This window comes from Hypomesus nipponensis, chromosome 1 (assembly GCF_054491055.1).
Source record: "Hypomesus nipponensis isolate SF chromosome 1, ASM5449105v1, whole genome shotgun sequence".
NCBI lineage: Eukaryota > Metazoa > Chordata > Actinopteri > Osmeriformes > Osmeridae > Hypomesus > Hypomesus nipponensis.
The window spans coordinates 11,352,726-11,375,942 of NC_140361.1; the positions used below are offsets into that span (position 1 = coordinate 11,352,726).

The following is a 23,217-nucleotide window of genomic DNA, read 5'->3' on the forward strand; positions in this document are numbered from 1 at the left end:
TGAAACGTGCTTTTACCATAGGCTTTTACATGTAGCTGACTAGAAACTGTGGACCTCTTTCGTACAATCAAAATAACACCGAGTCTTCCGCTCTTCCAATGGTACGGATTGATGGTTTCTTAAAACAGGATTGTAATTATTGCTAGCTTGCTAGCTCTGTTCTACTTACTATAAGAATCTCATGTGAACTGTTAATTCTTTAAGTTTCATCTTGGAATGGTGGGACAGGATGAGTACCCATCTCTCTATGTTCAGAAATTTAAAGGCAATAATTGGATTGCTTTCCAGTGGGTCCTCGCGTCAAAATCAAAGACTCCTGTTGAGATACCTGGGCACAAATAGTTCCAGGAAAGACAAGACCTACTACGTTACCACCCCAATTTTCTATGTGAATGCCGCGCCTCATATAGGTCATTTGTACTCCGCTGTGACAGCTGACTTCCTGCATAGATATAAACTCCTGCAAGGTTTCAACTCAAAGTTCGCCACAGGTAAATGCAGAATAGACTGGAATACATGTTTACTGAGAGTAAATGGATGGCTTGTGGTAATGCCGTTTTTTGCTTTCAGGTACGGATGAGCATGGCCTGAAAATTCAGCAGGCAGCAGATGCTGCCGGAAAAGACCCCCTGACATTATGCACGGAGGTGTCCGAGAGATTCAAACAACTCTTTAGGAGCTGTGATATCTCCTACACAGACTATATTAGGACTACAGAGGAGAGGCACAGGCTGGCGGTGGGGCACTTTTGGACTTCTCTTCAAGCCAAGGGTTTTATCTACAAGGGGAAGTATGAAGGCTGGTACTCGACACAGGATGAAAGCTTCCTCACTCCATCCCAGGTGGGCGATGCTACTGACGCCTCAGGGAAGGATATCAAGATATCACTGGAGAGTGGCCATAAGGTAAACAGTATGAATGGTCAATGGATTAAACAATGTCTTAAGTATCAAATATGTTGGCTAATGTAAAGAAAACTGTAAACAAATACCAAGCATTTATTTGTATCACTTTCTGACACACAAGGTAACTGATAACTTTATTTGTGGCAGGTGGAATGGATGAAGGAGGACAATTACCTTTTCCGTTTGTCTGAATTCCGGTCTCAGCTTCAGGACTGGCTGAGGTTCAATCCCAAGGCTGTGCAGCCAGACCGCTTCCACCAGGCGGTTCTCCAGTGGCTGCAGGATGACCTACCAGACCTCTCTGTTTCCCGCCAGAGAAGCCGGCTCCAGTGGGGGATTCCTGTTCCCAGTGACCCTGACCAGACCATCTATGTGTGGCTGGATGCACTGGTCAACTACCTTACGGTTACTGGCTATCCTCACACACACGCTGCATGGTGGAGTGCTGCCCATCATGTTGTGGGGAAGGACATCTTGAAATTCCATGCCATCTATTGGCCGGCTTTCCTACTGGCTGCTGGGTTGCCCCTCCCACAGAGTATACATGTACATTCTCATTGGACGGTCAGGGGGAAGAAAATGTCTAAAAGCTTGGGGAACGTGGTGGATCCCCAGGAGAGGTCACAAAGGTTCACGGTTGATGGCATCAGGTACTTTCTCCTACGTCAGGGCGTTCCAGACTCTGACTGCGACTATGATGACGACAAAGTGGTCAAACTGCTGAATTCGGAGCTGGCGGACTCTTTGGGTGGTCTTCTGAACCGCTGCACAGCCCCGTCTCTCAACCCAGCCCAGACGTACACCCAGTTCTGGGCTGACTGTTTCCCTTGTGCATCATCAGGGGAATCCAAGGGGAGAGCTGTAGCCGAGGACTACCACATGCTGGAGTCTGTAGCTGGACTACCAGCTGTGGTAGAGCAGCACTATGACAACATGCTGGTGTACAAGGCGCTTGAGGCCATCAACAACTGTGTAAGGCAAACAAACAGTTTCATCCAAAGACATGCGCCATGGAAGTTGGACAGAGGGGAGAGTAGTGATCAGCGTTGGCTTGACACCATCCTTCATGTGTCCTTGGAGTGCCTCAGGGTTTATGGAACCCTGCTGCAGCCCGTGGTGCCACAGACGGCAGATAAGTTGCTATCCAGGCTAGGGGTGAGGCCTGGGGAGAGGAGCTGGGCGGATATCAACTTCCTGGAGAAGTATGGGAAAAGGGAGTGCTGCTTTGAGGGGAGAGTGCTGGGGACTGACACTGGAGTACTTTTTAGTCGTTTGGAGAGACCAAACGTAGATAAGAAGAAACCGAAGAAAACTAAGAAAGACAAAAAACAAGCATCGTAAACTGTAACCCAAGTCAACGTTTGAGATGAATAAATAATCAATTAAATTATCAGGTGATTTTATTTCTTGAAACCAGCCTACACAGCCTGCCTGTCTCAAGGATATTTGTAATTGATATGGCCTGACACAGTTTCATCATCTACTCACACATTGACACCATCATTAAGGCAGTGCAATCATGTCAATGGTACAGACATGCACCTTTCATTAGATGGAGAGTTAATCAAATCTGTTGGGAATTTGGTAGTCAGTCACCATAGAGACAGGAAACCCTACTGCATAGCGCACTCAGTGGAACTGTCCATGGAGTCATCCTTAATATCCTATAAATGTAACAAACACAAGACCTAAAAACGGACATGATTCTTTTAATGAGAAATACACGAAACTGAAAAATTGTACAAATTGAAATAAAATAAAAAAATTGCATTATTCTTATAATTTCTTGTACTTCTTTTTTACATAAACCTTTCCATTGTTCTCCATTATCATAATATTTCACAGCACAATCCCTCCTTGGATTTCATAATTACATGACTGAAATTGAAATGGATCAAACAGCATGTTGCCTCTGTGATTGAGTCCTGCTTCTGTTCGCTTGTCCTTTTGGCCTAATAGCAGTGTTTCCCTCCTAAGAGCCTACTCCTCTACACACAGCCTGCACACAGCACTGGACGTCTGTCTGCCCAGCTACAGGCTGGGGACACTTTCACATACAGGGTCCTCTCTATCCTCCACACACACTAATTTACACAAGCACAATCAGTAATATGAGTTGGTGTTCTGTCCAGGTTGTGTATCTGGAGACAGAAACAAAACAGGAAAGGTTTTGTGAGATGTGAAAGATCCACACCCTGTAGCAATATTCCTAATACAATGACATAATTGAAGGTGACTGGATCATGTAATATACCGTTTCTAGCCTACATTTTCATCAGGATAATGATAAAACGGTCCAAATGGCTTACTTGAGAGCTGTTGTTGGAGTTGCCTGACTAGTGCTGCGGTCTGCTGCTGCTGTTGAGTCTGCTGCATGCCCTGTCGAGGGAACTGGGACAAGCACACAGAAAGCACTGTAACATTTCTATTTACAATCCTTACATGAATTGTATAGATAAACATGTAAGATATTTTCACAAAAGGTTTTCCCTTAATATTGGAGAAGAATCATGGTGAAACAATATTTTCTACGATATATGATGTGCCTTGTGCTACGTCTCAGGTATTGTGTAAGACCTACCATCGGTTGCTGAGGGGGAAGGGGCTGCATGCCCAGGGCCTGGTTCTGGTTCTGGGCTGGGGGTTGGGCCGAAGCTACCTGCTGCTGCTGGACTTGCTGAGGCTGGACCTGCTGCTGTTGGACCTGCTGAGGCTGGACTTGCTGCTGGGCCTGTTGCTGAGCCTGCTGTTGGGCCTGTTGCTGGGCCTGCTGCTGCTGTTGTTGGGCCTGTTGAGCTTGTTGCTGTTGGGCCTGAATGAGGGCGACACATAGGCTACTCAGTTAGAGCAAACAGTAAACTTCAATATCAAATGGAAGTTAAGTTATTCCACGCATACATCTGAGATATAGCACACTATCCTCAACCACCGTCCTGGGTTGGTCTGCCGTATCAGTTCCTATGTCCACAGTGGAGCTGTGTGTGTGCGGAGGTAGCCAGTGGTGCTGTGTGTGTGTGAAGTAGCCAGTGCGTACTCTGATGGCCTGCTGCTGTCTGAGGTACTGCTGCTGCTGTGCTTGTTGCTGCTGCTGAGCCTGCTGCTGCTGCTCTGCCATCGAGGGGTTGGGTCTCATCCCCGGGTGCACCCCCTGGGCCCCCATGTGGCCCAGGCTGTGCATGATGGGAGCCTGCTGGAGGGGCTGGTGGGCAAACCTGGGGGAGAGAGAGAACGTCTCAGAGAGAAACAAGAGCACAGAAACACATTGCCTGCAGATACGCAGCAGCTCTAAACACTCGTAAGAACGACAATAAGTGACGTCACTATTGTTCATTAGAACCTGGCCGACAGGCACTCCTTTCTTCTAACCTCAAGGAGAGAAGTACAGACCTCTGTGTGTTCTGCATGGAGTGTGCGTAGCCTGGGGCCTGCTGGTGGACGTAGCCACTGGGCCTCTGCTGCATCTGCCTCAGAGAGTCCACCACGGCCGGGTTGTTGCCAGGGTGAGAGCCCTGGAAGCTCTGGTAGGAGGGGGGGACGATGCCCCCGCCCTGGGTGGGGTGAGGCTGCATGCCCATGTGGGAGCCGTACGTGGTATAGCCCTGGGAGATGTTCTGCTGAGCGAGAAAAAACACAAACACGGCAGACAGATTGAGAGGGAGGGATATGAAAAGACAAGGCTGGTGACAAGTGGATGGTTCTGTGTTGTTGCAGGGATTGATTCTAAAGGAATCCTCTGCTGGTCAGTGGAGTTGACGTGCCTGGGAGGGCTGCATGGAGGTGTACTGGGGGTTGGGTACCATCTGACGCAGCTGTTGTCCCATAATGCTCTGGTTCTGAAAGCAGACGAGAGCAAGTTAGTCTCTAACCTCCCAATAGACTTTTGCCTACACCCTCCACATGGAGGAAAATAATTCACAGTGATTATATCTTCAGATCAGGCCATAAAATGAAACTAATGAAACCCCATAACTGTGTTTAAGTCCAGATCCAGCTCATTACCGCCCCCCAGAGTGGAGTCTACAAACTGCAGACTCACCAGTCTGACCTGTAGCTGCTGCCTCAGTATCTGGCCCTGCGGTAAGTTTGGCTGAGGCTTGTAGCCCATCGGGTACTGCTTGTCCAGTCCCATCATGCCGGGCATGCCACCCTGCATGGTGGGCATCATGCCAGGGTAGCTGGGCCGCGTGGGCCGCGTGCCCATGGGGGGGTTCCGGACTGGTCTGTAGGGCGTGTCCAGGCCAGGGCCACCTGTGGGGGGAGGGAGAAGGAGAGGGTGGGGGTGAAAAGCTGTAGCTGTTCAATTCATAGTCAGTGTTATGGATCAGTGGCTGGGCTAGGGGTACACACACACACACACACACACACACACACACACACACACACACTGCTACCCCAACTGAGGAGAACGTCTACAGGCGTGGATGGTTGGTGTTAGTGATGACATGGAGGACATTGCGACTGACCTGGAGGAAGAGGCTGGTTCTGGGCGTACATGCTTATGGGCTGCTGGCCGTAGCCTATCCTGCTGTAGGGGTGGTTCTGCTGGCCCATCAGTTCAGGGGGCATCCCCGTGCCATAGGGCCCTCCTCCCTGTGTACGAGTCACGTAGTCCTGGGGATACGAGGACAACACGTCACATTTCACTTCTTTCAAAAGATAGACACAATTAGCGATTACTGAACACACACACAAATTCGGAGGTAGGAGAATAGTTGACTGGTACTGGTCAGCCTACCCTGGTCAGCCTACCCTACTGTCATTGTGTGTGGTACTGTGAGCTCAGCCCCCCCCCCCCCCCCCTCACATCAGTCTTGCTGGTGGAGGGAGTCTTCTTCTTCTTGCTGGATTTCTTCTTGCTGGAGTCGGAGGGCACGGTCGGAACGCTCTTCTCCGGCTTCACGGCCTCCACCATCTTCTTCTCTGGTTCTTGGGGCACGGGCGTGGGGGGCTCCTCCTCCTCGGGGGGCAGGGGGAGGGGCTCCAGGTAGTAGGTGCGGGGCTTGGGCTTCAGGTGGGTGTGGTAGAGCAGGAAGCGCTGCTGCTCCTCCAACTTGGTGACTTTCCGGTCGACCTTGACCGTACCGAACCAGCCCCAGGAGAGAGGGGCCGAGTTTTTGAGCCCCTCAAACACGTCCCAGGGAGAGATCTTCTGCTTGGTGGACACTTGGAGCCCCTGGTGGCCGATGGAATTATATTGGTTAAAAAAAAAACTACTAAAAACAACTTAAAAACAGGAAACGGGCAAACATGTATACAGATTGTCTGTGGCAGGTGAAGGACGGTACCTCCTTCTCGAAGCCGGCTATCTTGTTGCCCTTGGTGTCTATGAGGGAGCCCTGGGGCTCACAGGTGATGACGTCCCGGGTCTGCTTGGGCAGGGGCAGCAGCTGGCGTACCTTCTCCAGGCTCTCAGACTGCCGGTCCCCCAACTCTTTCTGCAAGTCACAGAGAAACACTTTGTAAGCCAAAAACAGATACCCTTTTGATTGACCACACTCACAACTCTACAGGACAAAAGGATGCGTTGTTTGAGCCATCGATGAAAAAGCCTTGCATCTATGATCACTTCAGAGAGTCCGGACCCCTAACCATCTATCTGTGGTCTTGGTAGACACAACAAGTGTCTTCAAGCCAAAGAAATGGACACAGTGTTGATTGAGTCTTCAAAGCGGTGGTGAGCCCTGGCCCTCCTCACCCTGAGCTTCTTGACCAGGTTCATGTAGGCCCTCTTGTTCTCCTCCATGCTCCCCTGAGAGATGCTGGACATGTCAGCAGCCAGCGTGCCGTTGATCAGCACACTCAGCATGTCCAGCACTGTGGTGAACAGCTCACTGGCAAACACACACACGCACGCGACAGAGAGATGACACAGGTTAACACACTCATAATACTCATAGTGAAGGTAGATTTTCTCCAAGCTAGAGTGGCAATGTTCTGTGTGTGTATGCATTTACTATATACATGTGTATGTATGTATGTATGTATGTATGTATGTATGTATGTATGTATGTATGTATGTATGTATGTATGTATGTATGTATGTATGTATGTATGTATGTATGTATGTATTAGGGGTGGAACGGTATGCTGAAGTCACGGTTTGGTTCATACTACGGTTCAGACATCACAGTTCGGTACAAGTTTGGTACAATGGAGGGGAAAGCAAAACAAACCAGGTTCCTCTATACGGGCTCATTGAAGATGACATGTCAATTCCAATGGCGTCCATGATTTTTTTGGGCCCTATCTGTATGTGTATCTAATGGCTGGTTAAGCACTGTAGGGAGGAGAAGTTGGACAGTTTTTTTGTCTCGTTCCAGTTCTAGGTACACCTGGGTTATGTGGCGTCAGATATTTGTAGTTATTTAGCACACACCAGATGCGTGTCTCCACTCACATACCCCACAACCAGTAACGTGCGGTTATGTCAGTAAGAGGCTAGGCAGTTATGAAAGCCAGATTACCTAATTAAATATGTCAGAACAGTTAACGCAGTAAACAGTACAAGCAGTAGCTTTCAGCCGCTGAGCCACATAGCCAATCTTTTCTTCATACCAGTCTGTTTGAAACGATCAAAAACATGTTGTCCCTTTTGCTGCAGTAGTCCAGTAGCTTTTCAACGTACATTTTTAATAAAACAGGATCGAAGTGCGCAAGTCAGTCTTTCGCTTGTCGTCCGCAGTGAACGGACAGTAAAAGCACTGCTTATTTTACATTTTTACGTTTGAATTGTGGCAGGGTAGGCAGTGCCTACCTTGCCTACCCAGACTGCATGTCACTGCCCACAACTGCTGAGACACACAGTGCTTGTCTCATCCACCAGTCTCTCGCCTGTACTACTGTACCTGAATGGGAAACCAAAGTGTTCCCTCTATCTCTCGTGGGGTCGCCACCACTCGCTATACTCGTCCTCAGTGCTGCTAGCCTATCTCTGACTCACGGCGGCACCAATCAGAGCTTTAGAGCTACAGATTAGATGTCCCTAAAGAATACGAGTATATAACAGTAGTTCCGCATTACATTACTTAATTTGCACGCGGGTTTTATTTATTTTTATACTGTGTATTCTCCGTGTAATTTCTTGCACCGTATTGTGACGCCCGTACCGTACGGTATGAATAAATGCATCGTATGTATGTATGTATGTATGTATGTATGTGTGTATGTATGTGTGTATGTATGTGTGTGTGTCTTACTTGTTGGACTGCATGTCTACCGTGCCGCTGCTGATGATGTCGAGGAGTAGCACGGCCCACTCAGTGGTCTGCTGGGTGCTGCGCTGCACTGTGTCAAACATCCCCCCCACCTGAGGAACACACACACACACACGTGCCTTAGTGGAGCATCCAGCACATGGCTTATCCACAGACCATCAACATTATATATGATGCTTGTGAGGCCTTGCCAATCCGTCCTGAAGAAGTTCTGATGATGACAGGGTTGGAGGGGAGGTGTGTGTGTGTGATTCTTACCAGATTGAGCCTCAGCTTCAGCGCCTCGTGCATCATCTGCTTGGCCTTGCAGTCGTCCTGGTACTGGTCCTCTCGCCAGTTAGTCACAATCTGGAGGGCCAACAGATCCCGCCATCAGTCACATGACTCAAGGGCAAGATCGTTCATGGAGGGAGAGAGGGGGAGACATAGAGAGGGGGGAGAGGGGGAGAGCGACAGAAAGGGGGACAGATGGAGACAGAAAGAGAGGGAGACAGAGAGGGGAAGTGAGGGATAGAGACAGAAAGGGAAGAGAGAGAGAGAGGGAGAGAGAGCCAGGAGACAGGACCAGACGGAGTGAGGGCCAGACAGAGTGAGGGCCAGACAGAGAGAGACAGGTACCTGCTGTACTTGGTTGTAGAGGGAGGTGAGGAGGCCTTCCCTCTGCTCGTCCTGGCCCTTCAGACAGGTCAGCACCAGGGACAGGAAGGGCTGCTGGCTCAGCAGAGACATACTGGGAACAAGACAGGCGGTCACCACTACAGACCACACCACGTCACCCCGCTTCTAGAAACTTCCATCATTAGAACAGTGGTTCCCAACCCTACTCCTCAGGGAACACCTGTCCTGCATGTTTAGATGTTTCCCTTCCCCAACACACCTGATTCAAATGAATGGGTCGTAATCCAGCTCTGCAGAAGCCTGCTTATGACCATTCATTTGAATCAGGTGTGTTGGAGCAGGGAAACATCAAAAACATGCAGGACAGGTGTTCCCTGAGGACAGTCCTGCAAGCTGTTGAGCAGGGATGGAGGTGCATCCGTCTACTATCTACATGAGAGCTGTACGGGAGCAGGGCGTGGCCCGTGGAGGAGAGGGCCTTTGGTTACCTCTTCTGTTTCTGCCGGTCCCTCTCCTTACGGGACGAGGAGCCCAGGTGCTGCCCCTTCTCCAGCTCCTCCCCCGCCGCCTTCAGGACGTGACCCTGCACCGACGTGGGCAGCTTGGCAATGAGGGGCGCCACCAGCCACACCCCGGACCGCTCCGACGAACTGGAGGACAGCCGGGACCAGTATGAGTGCAGGTCACATTACCAACATCTTACAAGTTCCATTCATGCCGACCTTCATTTACTAGTACATACCAAGGGCTTGAATTGCATATCGTTAAATCTCACAGTTTACCATTGATGATGTGAGCTATTTATTATGGATGTGTTTCTTATAGTAATATTCAGGTTTGAGTCATTGGTTGTACGCCCACCTCAGCACCGGCTTGGTCTTGCTGGCGTTGTTGCTATTGGATACGGAGCTCCCCGCGCCGGCAGAGGCGTTCCCTGAGGGGTTACTGGAGTTCATCTCAGCCGACTTCTGGAACACCTCGATGGTAGCCTTGGCGATGTTCTCCAGCAGGGAGTACAGCTCCTGTGGGGGTGGGGGGGGCACAGAGGAGAAGTTACTCACACGCTCCCCACAGCCCGGAAGTGTGCGAGTGGGAGGACAGGATAGAGGAGAGGTGGAGGGAAAAGGGAAAGGAGAGCGAGGAGCCTTACGTTGTTGGTGCTCTGCTTAATCATGAGCTGCAGCTCCAGGGAGGACTGTCTCATGGTCCACTGGTCCATGTTCTGAAGAGAGAGGAGCGAGAGACAGCTGTTGGAAGCATCCCCAGTGGGGCAACATTTCACTGACTGATTTCTTGACTGCACGTTATCCCTGCTGTATCCAGTGGATGGCAGTAGTGCCACACCGACCCAGTCAAGAGATGGCAGAACTGACGAGAGCCAAAGAACATACCTTGTAACTTGTCTGTTACAGTGAGGGGTGACCAGGATACATTTAGTTTAATGATATGAACTTAACATCTGCTCATGGGCTTCCTCTAAAGGGTATCGGTGCGTGCACCGCTGTGCGTGGCGTCGCTGTGCGGGGTGTGGGTGTGAGGGGGGCTGTGTGGGCACCTGCAGGATGCGTTTGATGCGCTGCCTCTGGGGGTTGTCTCCCTCGTCGCTGTCCAGCTGGCGGTGGGGGTAGCAGATGAGCTGCAGCAGCCGCTGGGCCTGGATGTTCACCAGCACGGGGTCCTGCAGGGCACTGCTGTCCTCCGACAGGGACTTCAGACAGCGCTCACCCACCCACTCCTGAGAGAGGGACGGGGGGAGGGGGGTAGACAGAGAGACGAAGGGGAAGAGAGAAAGGGAGACAAGAAGGGGGGGGGGTAGAGATGAAAGGGAAGACAGACAGCAGGGAAACAGAGAGAGTTCAGAGAAGAGATGTGACCCCAGAAATGTTAAGAGTTGTTTTTGTACCTTGTGAAAGGCTTAGTTGAACAACAGCTGAGGCCAGGGCCTTGTAAACACTAGAACACAGTGAGTCAGCTGCAGACAGCTACACCGCTCCAGCAGCTGACACTGACGACATGACTCGACACATAAGCTCTAAAAAACAAGCCCCGGTTGACTTAAAAGCCTGTGCGGCCTTTAGCAAGAGTTCCATTTGCTCATTGAAACAGAGTGGGTTATCTGATAGGAATGGTCGGGGTGTGTGTGAGTGTGGCGTGGGGGGGGGGGGTGTCAGGGTCACCCTGGCCTCTCAAGAGCTTAACAGATGCTTTGTAAGCTGAACCACGGCAGGGTGCAGCGCAGCACGAGCTGCAGCAGTCAAGCTCCCAAACTAAAACAGTGGGATGTGTTCTCAGCCCTGAGGCCATTAGAGGCCAGCTGGGCTACCTCAGCCCTCAAGCTATTAGAGGCCAGCTGGGCTACCTCAGCCCTGAGGCCATTAGAGGCCAGCTGGGCTACCTCAGCCCTGAGGCCATTAGAGGCCAGCTGGGCTACCTCAGCCCTCAAGCCATTAGAGGCCAGCTGGGCTACCTCAGCCCTCAAGCCATTAGAGGCCAGCTGGGCTACCTCAGCCCTCAAGCCATTAGAGGCCAGCTGGGCTACCTCAGCCCTCAAGCCATTAGAGGCCAGCTGGGCTACCTCAGCCCTCAAGCCATTAGAGGCCAGCTGGGCTACCTCAGCCCTGAGGCCATTAGAGGCCAGCTGAGCTACCTAAGCCCTGAGGCCATTAGAGGCCAGCTGGGCTACCTCAGCCCTCAAGCCATTAGAGGCCAGCTGGGCTACCTCAGCCCTGAGGCCATTAGAGGCCAGCTGGGCTACCTCAGCCCTGAGGTCATTAGAGGCCAGCTGGGCTAACTGACAGTCTCTCCGCTGGCCTGAACTGTGACCCACACAGTCAAGACTCCCTCTTCACTCAGCTAGTGGTCAACTCCCTCTCTGCCGTCAACATGGAGGAGGCAGCGTTTAGAAACATCTAGAAATGTAGGAGATTCTTACTGCTAGAACGAGGCACTTCTGGGTCCTTGATGTTCTGTACTTCCTTCATGCACTATGTTGCTGTGATTGAAAGCGTCCAATAAAGGGATCAACTGTATCAGTGTACGGGGCGGGAGAGACTGTGCTCTGCTCTGCTGTGCTCGTGTTCTCACCTGTTGACAGATGCTCTTCAGCACATACTTGGCGTACACATCCAGGCTGGCTGTTTCTATGGAGACCGTGCGTCCCCCTGAGATGTCGTCGAGGCCGGCGGGGTGAGACAGGCCCGAGCCACGGAGCTCAGCATCCCCTGGGAGGAGGAAACAGGAAGTAGAGGTCTTTCACTGGAGGACCTCCTCTGCTCACACCAGTCTGGTGAATTGGGGGATTTTGTCGCGAAAATGTCTTATTCCGTGGAGTCTTACCCAGCATGAAGACTGCCTTTAAGACAGCGAAGACCGCCCCGACAACAATGCTGTTCTGAGAGGCCGCCAGCAGGTGGCGATCACACGACGACCGGATCCCTACCGAGGATTTATCTGAACAGGACCAAGAAACGCAATCAATTGTATTTCAAATGAGCAGCGAGATATTTCTACTCGGCAGCTTCAGAGACCGAGGCGTGGAGGTATGGCTGTGGCCAGCAGTGCGTGTGTGTGTTTGTGTTGGCTACCTGACTTGGCACCATCTTGGGGACAGGGGTTTCTCTGAGGGGTCTTGAAGAGGTGAAGGAGGATCCTGCAGGTGAGACGAGCTCCAGGTTCAGAGTCCTGCTCGCTGCAGGCTGAGACACACACACACACACACACACAGAGACACACAGACACACACACACGCATTGGATTTAGCAGAGTTCGTAAACTATGTGCCCATTAACAAACCCGGTTGCCCCGTCTGACTGCTGACATCTTGCCATGCATAGTGCCAAGATCACGGTGAGTTTTTAACATTGTGTTATACAGTTAGGGAAACTCTGAAACTCCAAAGTATTTGTTTTTCTTCCATTGGGTCCTTTCTGGCTTTGTCACCTACAGCTGTTCTCATTGGATGAGTTTTAGAAAGGTCAGGGGCAACCAATGTCAAAGTTCAAATGAATGAACTTTGAGCGCAGCGCTCTGTGAGAATTTCAAGCAATGTGCCACGCCAAGGGTAGCACTCTTCTGCATAGCTTGGCTTCAGCACTCTCCGCAGAGAAAAAAACAATAGCACAGCCAGCACAGAGCGTTCTGCACGCTGATCATGCGTCACCAGCTCTAGCCCACACTCACATCTGTGAAATAGCTGACACACTGTCAAAGGAACGGGCCATGGTGTGCCTTTATGGTCAATTCTGCACAACAAGGCAATTAATACAACGTGAAATGTGCTTCCCCACCCTGGGCCCTGGGAGAGTGTGAGGTGTGAATACTAAAAGGCAGCATGGAGCAGGCTGAGGAGAGGACACATGGCTGAGCGGTGAGAGGGCGAGACAAGCTGGGAGCTGGCACGTGCAGGGAGACCAACAGCAGTTCTCATCGACATGACTGAATGGGGCCTTGTCCAGCAGAGAGAGAGAGAGTGAGAGAGAGTGAGTGAGGAAGAAAGCGAGAAAACGAGAGAGCAAGAGAGAGCAGGACAGCTTGACCGTGGAGGACAGTTCCCTGGCCCTGGCACAAAGCACAGAGGCTGCTGAAGGGAGTGTGTGTGTGTGTGTCTGTGTGAGGGGGTGGGGTGTATGTGGACAGAGATCAGACACAGAGTGTGTTTACTCCTTTCAGACTGAAGTGATGCATCATGGAGCTTGGTGTTTCTTCAAAAGCTCCATTGGCGGGACTCAGTGTGCTGTTAACCCATTTATAATGCCTGTTAGCTGTGAGCTTTGGGCAGATTAAATATAGATCTTTAGGAGAAGCGCAGACGTGAAACTGAGGCAGCGTCTGGGAACCCAGAGGGAGAGAGAGCGTGGAAGAGAGATCGAGGGAGAGAGACTGAGAGGAGAAAATGAGGGGGGTGAAGAAAAGAAAGAGGGATGGAGGGAAAGAGAAATGTAGAGAGGGGGGTTGGGGAATAGAGGGAAATAGAGAGGAAGAGAGACTCACCAGCGTTGAGGAGAGAGGGGATGGGAGATGGAGAGAAAGAGACACTCACCAGCGTTGAGGAGAGAGGGGATGGGAGATAGAGAAAGAGACACTCACCAGCGTTGAGGAGAGAGGGGATGGCCACACAGCGGACCAGGTCCTCCAGGAGCAGACACTGCCGGGCAATGAGGATCGCCACAAAGGTTGCCAAGGAGTCGTGGAATGACAGATCACTCACCTAGGAGATAAACACCACATTATAGCAAACACGTATTCGTGTGTGTGTGTGTGCAGACCGTCGAGCGTGTCAGCCCAGGCCGGGCGGCAGACAGACTCACATCCACGTTACACAGCAGGTCGTTGAAGCCGCAGTTGCCATTGTTGGAGGAGCAGCAGAGGGCTTTGAGGATGCCCAGCCACTCTGCGCTGAGAGAGCGGCAGTAGGCCGTCAGCTCCGCGCACAGGATCCCTATGTCGTTCACCCTGCACACACACAGACACACGCTCAGCATCCCCAGCCCACACACAGCCCCGACACCCAGGCCTTTACCCTGTGAGAGGGGGGGGGAGAGATTTCGGAAAGTGCCCCTTGCCTCTCTGGGTCGCGGTGGTCCACACACACGTCCATGAGCACGTTGCAGACGAAGCTGTAGCGGTTGGCGGGGCTGTCGTTGAGGATCTTGCCCACCATGGAGTGGTTGAAGTTGTGGGCCGAGGGGTTGGCAATGGCCTCCATCATGAACACGGGGTCCCACAGCATGTTGGAGTCGGACGGGTCGATGTTGCAGTAGATGGAGTTCTTCACCTTGGAGCAGAACTCGCTGCAAGGGAGGAGAGAGGGAGGGAAAGAAAGGAAAATAAATATGTTGGAATTATTTGTGAATGCAGAATGAAAGAGTTGTTGTGCTTCAAGTGACTGGTGTGGTCTGCAGTGGTCACCATGATGGGGTCTGGTGGCTCACCTGAAGATCTCTCCAAACTTGCTCTTGAGGTGGCTGCAGGAGGTATAGAGGTCGTACAGGTAGGCCAGGATACAGCGCTCTGCCGAGGAGCAGTCTGCTGGGTTCACTCCCGACTTCACCACGATACGCAACCTGGAAACACACACAAACACACACACACACAGAGTTCATCAGGTTAGGAACACCGTCCTCCCACATTCAGGCTGGGTTTATTCCCTCGAGGGTGGAGGGGAGGCTGGGCGAGGGCGGACCTACCCGTCGAACACCTGTGCGGTCTGCTCGGGGTTGAGGATGAGGCAGGAGTGGTACCTGCGCAGCACGGCTACGATGCACAGACACAGACCTGTGGTGTAGCTGCCCACCAGGCTGGACGACTTCAACAGCAGCTCCGCCTCCACCAGGCTCAGCTCGTTCAGCAGCTACACACACAAACACACACACACACAAACATAGATAAGGGGACATGCAAGCAGTTTACAAACAAGGAACCACATCAAGTAACATGTCCACAGAGATTTTCTATTCAGTTTCCAATCCTTGCTGACAGATGATGGAAAAGTACCTGAATAGCAAAGTCTATGAGGCCACTAATGTTGAGGGAGTACTCCATGAGGTCAAAGATGAACTGAATGTGTTGGACCAGGGGCAGGTGATAGGACATCCCTAAGGCAAAGCTGGTGATCTGTTCCAGAACATTCCTGGACACCTGCTCGGACCCAACACAGGAAACAACAACAGGGGCATTCACATGTCTGCACCAACGCAGAGGAAATATCAGGGAGGACATATCAAGCATAGTTGGAATAACTTGGGGCCCTCTGGTGAGAGTGCTGACCTGAGAGGTGACCTGGTGCTGGTCAAAGTGGGAGAGGTGCTGGAATTTGGAGAAGATGTCTTCTGCTGTAGGGAAGGCCTCTGGCTTACTCTTCTTCCTCTTCTGTCCTTCCTCCCCTCCTGAGAGACAGAGACAGACAGAGACAGAGAGACAGACAGAGACAGAGAGAGAGATTGAGAGACAGCAAGGGAAAGACAGAGAGAGAGAATTCCATCGTCCATTGTTAGAGAATTCCATCAAGGGAGAGAAATTGAATTAGTCTAATAACATTCTGGAATTTGAAAAAATTCGACACAAAAACCAAGAGAGCAAGTGTAAATGAATAATGCTTGTCACCCTGAGATCATCAGTTTGAATACCCTGGGCTTGAGTGACAGAGGCAAAAGTGTGTGTCATTATACCTTTCAGACCTGTAGTCAGCCTGCTAAGGTCGTATGCTAACAAGATAAAATGGGTGATTGTGGACTGAGCTATTAGCATAGAAATAGGACGACATGAATATTGAGTGAGGCGAGCCCCTGGCAGTAATGAAGGGGGGGGGAGGGGGGATGCATTTTATAATGAAAGGCAAAGAAAGAGTGCAGATGGGAGATATGACAGTTGCTAATGCCAGTGTTGAACTAGGAAGTCAAGGATCAGATATGTGTTAACAACAGAGATGACCGCATTCATCTCCACAATGTTAACAAGATAACATTCAAGCCTGCACAAACGCACACACACACACACACACACACACACGACTATCTGTTGAACTGAACAGCAACATCCTCATCGAACACAGCTGCAGCAACGACACTCTCCCCGTTCCAAGAACAAGCAACTCGATCTCGACCTGAAACACGAGTGAGAAGCGAAAGTGGAGCCGACCGCGCGGGTCACTTCCGGCCAGCATGAGAACAGGCTCTCAGAAAGGGAACGGAAACAGGAAGTGGCATCAGCTGTTCCATCAGTCAGAGAGCGAGCGCTCCCCCAGTGGGAGCTTACCTGTCTCGGCCGTGCTCTTGCGGTTGAGCACCTTCAGGATGTCTTTGGTGATTTTCTTGATGGCGTGCCGCGCCTCGTCCCTCTGCTTGCCCACGCCGTAGAGCACCACCAGGCGCTGGTTACACTCGTGACTGGCGCTCTCCTCCTGTGGGAACAGGGACAGTGAGGCCCAGCTCACACCCTAGACACACTGTCCTACTGTCCTATTGGTGATGGGTGAACTCAGTGGGAAATGACTACAGAGCAAGAGGTCACAGGGTTCAAGACCCCCCTCTCTCCTGCTAAATGGAATGAAGGCATCCCCGTCTCGGGGTTGTGAGGCGTGGTAGTGCTGCTTACCTGAGGGATGGGGAAGTGAGTGGCGTATTGGATGTGGCGGGGCTGCTCGTACACCAGGGGGAACACGGGGTCCAGACCCTTGTCCTTGTTGCCGCCCTTCCCCTCCTGCTCCGGGGCAGGCTTCTCGGGAGAGGGGCTGCCTTTGGACTCGTGCATCGGGGGGGAGAACATCTGCAAGACCGCAGGAGGAGGGGTTTCCGTGGTTACCAAAAGGCGTCAGACGGAAGAGATTTTGCCGTGTGGATGGAGATCACATGGCGGAGCCAGGGTGAACATTTTAGGAAAAGGACTTACCTCATCGAAGTTAGCGCTGGAGTTGTGATCGATCTCCATGGACTCTGAAAGACCAGCGTCCTGAAACAGGAGAGAAAGAAAGAGCTGGTGTTATTTCCCCCCCCAGCCAGGCTGTTGTACAGTGCACAGTAAAACGACAGCAGATGACACATCATCGTCAGTGTCCTCATCAAACGACAGCAGATGCAACCAACGTGCCTCCATCTTGCCACTGTTGCCGGCCTCCTGCTCCTTGCGTTCCGATTCATCCGAGGGCTCGTCGCTGGGGGAACGGGGGCGGGGCAGGTGGGAGTCGGAGGCCAGGTCACCACGGGAGATGAGCGTGCACATGTAGATGTTGTGTGAGAAGACGTCGTGGCGAATCAGCTCGCAGAAAAGCAGGACCAGGTTGGAAAACTCCACCCTCTCACTCTCGTTCCCCGGCTCGGCTGAACACAGAGAGAGAGAGAGAGAGAGACATTCACTGTCACTACACTCTCCACGCAAAGCACTGAACACAAACAACAAGGCTTATTTCATCGAATCCACCGAAGCTTGAAAACCACAAACCACAGCAGTCCCGATAAGCCCGGGTAAGGAGGTTAAGGAGTAAACAAAGCCGAGGGAACAGACTAGGAGGATGGAGGCTGCACTCACTGAGGGTGGGCGCCTGGGTGTCCAGGAACTGCAGGAGGACGTCCTGAAACACGGGCAGCGTGGCAGCAGACAGCGAGCCTGACGACACCGAGCCCTTCTCATCCACCACCTCCGACTCCCCGCACCGCTGGAAACACATACACACACACCATGACACCACGAGGTGTGTCAGAACCACCGTGAGAGACGATAAACATTTTGTCTGTGTTGGGTTTTAACACTATGGGTTACAGTCTGTCCACGACAGCTGTTACTGAGTGAGGGTGTTAATAACCCATTTACAGAAGCACTGTGAAAAGCTGACAAGCATTCAAAGAGAAACAGCCCTTTGGACCTACTGGGTAAACTAGGCAATACATCAGCAAAAAAGGTTTCCAATATCCTCACTTTTTTTTTTTTTTTTTTAGGAGGCATGCCACCTTTCAGAGTGCTTAGACAAGCGACAAAAAGATTCACATCAGTGACTGTGAATGTGCCACCGTGGACTAACAGGGAGCCGATACCCGTTGCCATGGAGCGTTGAGAGCGTGACAGAGAAGGGGACAGGGAGTCTCACCTCAGCCTCGATCTCAGCCTGCCTCTTCTCCAGCAGCTTGGCCACCACCATGGCCCTGTGCCGGCCTGACCTCTTACAGCACACCGCCCACTCGCACAGCAGGGTGACCACTGCGTCATCGTCAGGGGACATCTGCAGAAACAAACACACGTCTGTTAATGCTCCTTTAGCTCAGTGGGACGGGCCCCTCCAAATATACGCCTGATCAAACGAGAGCAATTTCAGGATTCGGGGCCGTTGAAACCTGCTTCTGCAAATGATCAGTTCAGTCATTACTAACCCTCCTAAAACTCCCACTGTTTATTGTTAAAGTCCAATATTATAACAATATTGACACAGAGAATAGTCCAGAGATTCTGTCTGGCTCTTGTAAAGGTCATTTTGGCATTGTGACAAATGCTTTTGTAATTGTTAGCCTTCTACTTAGACTTGGCATTTTGCCTTGTCATATCATACTGAATTTAGTGATTGTGAGCTCAATTAAATGCAACCACTGCACATCGAAAAACCTTTTACCTCGTGGCCATCTTTGCTCTGGCCCGAACCGAAGATTCGGTTATAAAGAGAATCCAGGGAGTTGCTGAAGTCGGATTTCTCAAAGCTGTGGTTGTCTAAAACCTCCAACGTGTGCAGGACCCTCCCAATGGTGAAACCTAAAGATAGACCAGGAACAAGTACAGAATGAATTCACTCATTACTAGAACTGCTATAAAATGCTTGTTTAACGGTTGTCAAATGTCTCAACTGAGGTCCTATTTATTAAGTGTCCTTACCAGCAGTTGTCTCCTGGCACTTGTCAAACGACCACCTGAACTCCACCGCCTGGCCTCTCTCCTTTATCTGCTCCTCGATTTCTCGCACCTTGGCACGGACCTGTGGTTGAACCGTACACGAGCAGATAAGATATCAGCCCTGCCAGCCAGGGCCATAAACATACGAGGACCAGCAGAGAAAACAATAGTATGCTTCAGGTCGTCCGGTCATTCTTAGGCTACGCTACATCTACTGGTGTTGCCATGAGCCTAGAGCCACGAGTGTTCCTGAAGCAAAGGATGTGAACCCCCGCAGACCTGCTGTGTGAAGGTGATGGTGCCCCCCGGCATGGGCAGGTTGGAGGGGGCGATGGGCAGCAGGTCCAGGGGAGAGCCCGTCTTGTTCCTGCTGTCTGTTAGAGAGTAGTGCCACACCAGCGCACTGGGACAGCACAGCACGATACTCTGAGGAAGACACCGGCAGAAGCACACAGCGTGACTAACCCGGCCGAGCATTCGCGGCGTGCAAAACGCTGCCACTGCATGCAAATCGAGGCCTGTCGTACGAAATCGCCATCCGCCGCCATCTCACACAACCATGCGGGACTATAATGAGTGCGGGTGAGTGTACCTGGAGCATGCAGCTGAGGCCGTACACCAGGGGCCTGTGTTGAGGGCAGATGTAGAAGTCTGTGAAGGGCGTCTGGGGCTGGTTCCCTCCCGCCGGCTGGGAGGTTGGCGTGGGCGGCAGGGCGTTGCCTGGCTGGGCCAGGATGCCATGGGCCGGGTGTCCTCCTGTGCCTGGCCCCAGACTCCCATCACTTAGCAGCAGGTTGAGGCGACGCGTGCAAAAGTACGCCAGCCTCCGCGACAGGTAGGCCGACTGCACAAACTCCCCTGAGTACTGAGGAGATACGAAGAATCCAAACGTCACCCTCCTTGAAGGTCAATGGTATTGTTACATTAACTTAATCAGCATTTCAAAATTCAGTCCAAATTGAGCTGTGCTTTATGAATAACCGGAATTAAACCAGTCAGAAGATGGAGGGATATTACAGAGATAAAGATGGGGGAGGTATATGAAGGGGATGTAGATAGAGGAGGTTTATGAAGGAGAGGAAGATGGAGCAGGTTTATGAAGGAGAGGAAGATGGAGGAAGTATCTGAAGGGGATGCAGATGGAGGAAGTATCTGAAGGGGATGCAGATGGAGATATGGGTGCACCTGTAGCAGGAGCGGCAGCAGCAGTTTGAGAAGTTCATCTTCACCAGGCCGGACTTTCTCAAAGCATTCCAGCACCCACGTCAGGAACTCATGTCTGTCTAGCATGCCATCCTGGACACACACATCTTATTATTAACAATGGCCTTTACATTTACATTATGTACAAATAGTACATATATAGAAGACCAAAGATGAAAAGTGCATAGTTCAACAGTAATTCAGTGGTCAGAGTCAAGAAACAGCCTACATTTACTAGCCACATTGCAAAATATTCGACAAAGCCCGCTACAGCTAGACGATGTACAATAGTTACTTTACTTTTTCCGACCACATCAGCCATGGGAAAAAACACACTGTGTAATGAGGAGCCAGATGGATGCAAGGGCGTGCTGACCTGGAACATGAACATGGCTAGCTTCTCGTTGTACTCCCACTGCTTCATGGCTGTCTCCACCTCAGCAGGGGTGGCCGGCAGGGGGGAGCCACAGCCTTGGCTGGGGGACTGCCGGTAGAAGTCAGCCACCTTCTGGAGTTGCTCCCACAGGTACTTAGTAATAATTTGAGTCCATTCTGCAAACAGAGGATAGGGTTGAATGCTTCCCTGAGGGTAGTCCTGAGACGCACAGCTGCACAAACCCCTGGGAGAGTTCTTCTAATCTTATCTTCTCACAGAGCAGTGGAGACAGTCAGGGTACTAGACAATGGTAAACTATTAATAGGCATCACTTTCCCCCCCAGCTTCTTCCCTTATGATCTCATTCGTGAAACTAAATCAATGCCTGTCTAACAGACGATCTGTTATGTGGTTGTTTACCTATGCAGGGGTCAATCACATGCCGCTTCTTGACTTTTGTTTCTGTGATGGCAGCGTGATATGCACAGGTCATTTTAATCATCCATGCTGAACGCATAACAGGGACTGTGTATTTTGCCAAGTAGCCAAACACTTCTTCTTTCTTGCTGAAAATTGGCACCTGTACACAACATCAAACCAGCTTTTAAAACACATGTTGTGTTTGCACTATACACAACAACATGATAATAATGTCAGGCAGAATTCTGAGGTTTCTCAATTCTCATATGTCTTTACATAGCAAGGAAAACTTGACGTCAAAGATGCCCCACACCAGTTATTCACAGTCGAACAAGCTAGGAGCAACACAGAGGTGTACCAACATGATGTAAAGTTCTTCCTGCAATGTTCCATCCATTACACATAATAAGTCGATTTTCTTGGGATACAACTTCCGCTCATAGGTCAAATCTATTTACTGATTTACAGGAGTGGTCCAGAATCCTACCTTCTTCGCCAGCTGGGTGAGAGCTTTGGTCCCTGCTAAGTCTGTAAACCAGTTATTGATTGAGCTCTGTGATCTCGCTGTAACAAGCCAAAAATTGTCCTTCTGGTTAACTTGTGGCTTTCTTTTTCCTGTGTCTGGAAATGTGTTGTATCGCAGCTTCTCTGCAATGATGCTGCTGAAATTTGAACTGATCTGTTGGGGGAAATGCATTCCGCAATGGTCACTTATTTGCATGATGCATAGGTTTATTAACAATTTGAAAAGGAAACTGATATATTGCTACTTGGAAACTAGTTACCTTTGAGGGGTTGAAGTTAACATTTTTTGCACTGCCATGTTCATCTCCAGATACTGCTGGTTGATTATTAAATCCTTGCTTTACATTCAACGCAGTTAATTCATCCTGAAATAAAGATGATAAAGTTATTCCCTAGTATTGAAGAAGCATCAAGCACAACCCAAACCACCACTACATGCAATGTCAATGTGTAAAAACTGCACTCTCACGGCTGCAGTTTCCAAGATGATTTATGTACTTAGTGGCCTTAATACTGATGTGATATCAAGGATGACCAAGTAAGTTAATCCTTTATTTCAGATATGTTAACCGTGGTTATGTAGCATGCTAGCAATACACCCCTGAAATACCCACAAGACAAATTTTTGCCAAAGACATTTGACAGTCGATGTTGGCTAGACCTAATTACCGTTGGTTTAACTAGCTAGAGCTAACTGGAACATTTTAATCCGAGCAAAACAACAGTAAGCAAACCTGTTCGTAAATTTGCTTGCTAGTAGTCTTGATTTGTGCAACACCAATAAGGTGCAACATGAGATAATAACACCCGAGCTATAAACCATAAGCAAAAGCTAGCTAGAGAAGATAACTATCATATATTCTGGTGAGTAGGTTGAAAGCTAGCACCAGCTAGCAAAGCCAAAAGCATCAAGCTAGCTGGGTACTGTGGCTTAGCTACATGATTTGGAAGTCATGTTTTTCTGGCGTTAGTCTTGCTAGCTCTCGTTAGCCGATGGGAAATGTAAAAAAATAGATCAATAAATATGTACCTATTACAATAAGATGTCTAAAACAAAATGGCTAGGACGCAATAGTTTAGCGAACAAGCAGGATAACTGCATGGTGATGTTTTTGAGGTGATGTAGCTCAGCAAGCTTGACAAACCAAGATGCTGCTCATTGTTATTGTAGATAGCCTACTGGCTAGGGACTCGTCTAGTACCGCTAGCGGCTGGCTAAAAGGCCTGAGCCGTCTGGAGAGACTTTGTAGCCAGCTAGCTGGCTAGCCATACGTCGTAGATACTGGGTCTTCTTTCGAAATACGTCGTTACTGTTCAAAACTATGGCATTAATATATATATGCACTACATAACAAAAGCACACACCTCTTTTTGCTTCGGGTCCTGTGGGTAAACGTCCGGAGGTCCAAGTCGTGGCCGCTTCAGGGGCCGGTTTTCGTAACTTAGGATCCCGAAAGCAGCCATCATCCAGCGGCATCACAGCCTAGGCTTTCCCCTTTCCGTTCGAGTCTTGGAAGCCGGAAGGACGCCGTTAGAGACGGAACAATTCAAACATCCCATCATACCTCACTTCACTGATGGTATTATA

At 50.4% G+C, this 23,217-nt stretch overlaps 2 protein-coding genes across 6 annotated transcripts; one reads left to right on the forward strand and one right to left on the reverse strand.

Annotated features, from left to right (window-relative positions):
* mars2 (methionyl-tRNA synthetase 2, mitochondrial) lies at nt 1-2,298 on the forward strand. Its single transcript, XM_084691891.1, has 3 exons — nt 1-491; nt 571-905; nt 1,053-2,298. Exons 1-3 carry the CDS (start codon nt 230-232, stop codon nt 2,244-2,246), a joined length of 1,791 nt encoding a protein of 596 aa, XP_084548017.1. The 5' UTR covers nt 1-229; the 3' UTR covers nt 2,247-2,298.
* med12 (mediator complex subunit 12) lies at nt 2,288-23,149 on the reverse strand. 5 transcript variants are annotated; one of them, XM_084691785.1, is made up of 44 exons: nt 22,995-23,149; nt 21,890-21,994; nt 21,592-21,783; nt 21,105-21,264; nt 20,685-20,860; nt 20,291-20,401; nt 19,698-19,970; nt 19,385-19,531; nt 19,088-19,187; nt 18,831-18,967; nt 18,315-18,446; nt 17,759-17,885; nt 17,321-17,550; nt 17,123-17,182; nt 16,829-16,999; nt 16,490-16,634; nt 15,503-15,621; nt 15,230-15,373; nt 14,923-15,086; nt 14,668-14,799; nt 14,299-14,526; nt 14,044-14,188; nt 13,823-13,943; nt 12,322-12,432; nt 12,074-12,187; nt 11,822-11,958; nt 10,293-10,472; nt 9,888-9,959; nt 9,599-9,759; nt 9,226-9,387; nt 8,738-8,849; nt 8,378-8,467; nt 8,102-8,211; nt 6,601-6,736; nt 6,191-6,340; nt 5,710-6,078; nt 5,369-5,516; nt 4,942-5,153; nt 4,664-4,738; nt 4,293-4,519; nt 3,940-4,117; nt 3,487-3,717; nt 3,215-3,284; nt 2,288-3,046 (listed from the first exon to the last, which is right to left on the reverse strand). In XM_084691785.1, exons 1-44 carry the CDS (start codon nt 23,094-23,096, stop codon nt 3,009-3,011), a joined length of 6,504 nt encoding a protein of 2,167 aa, XP_084547911.1. In that variant the 5' UTR covers nt 23,097-23,149; the 3' UTR covers nt 2,288-3,008. The 5 variants fall into 5 exon arrangements, with proteins under 5 accessions (XP_084547911.1, XP_084547836.1, XP_084547762.1 ...); XM_084691710.1 differs by having other exon boundaries at nt 2,599-3,046; nt 3,215-3,296; nt 4,293-4,516; nt 4,951-5,153; XM_084691636.1 differs by having other exon boundaries at nt 2,599-3,046; nt 3,215-3,296; nt 4,951-5,153.
* Between the last annotated feature and the right edge of the window lie 68 nt (nt 23,150-23,217).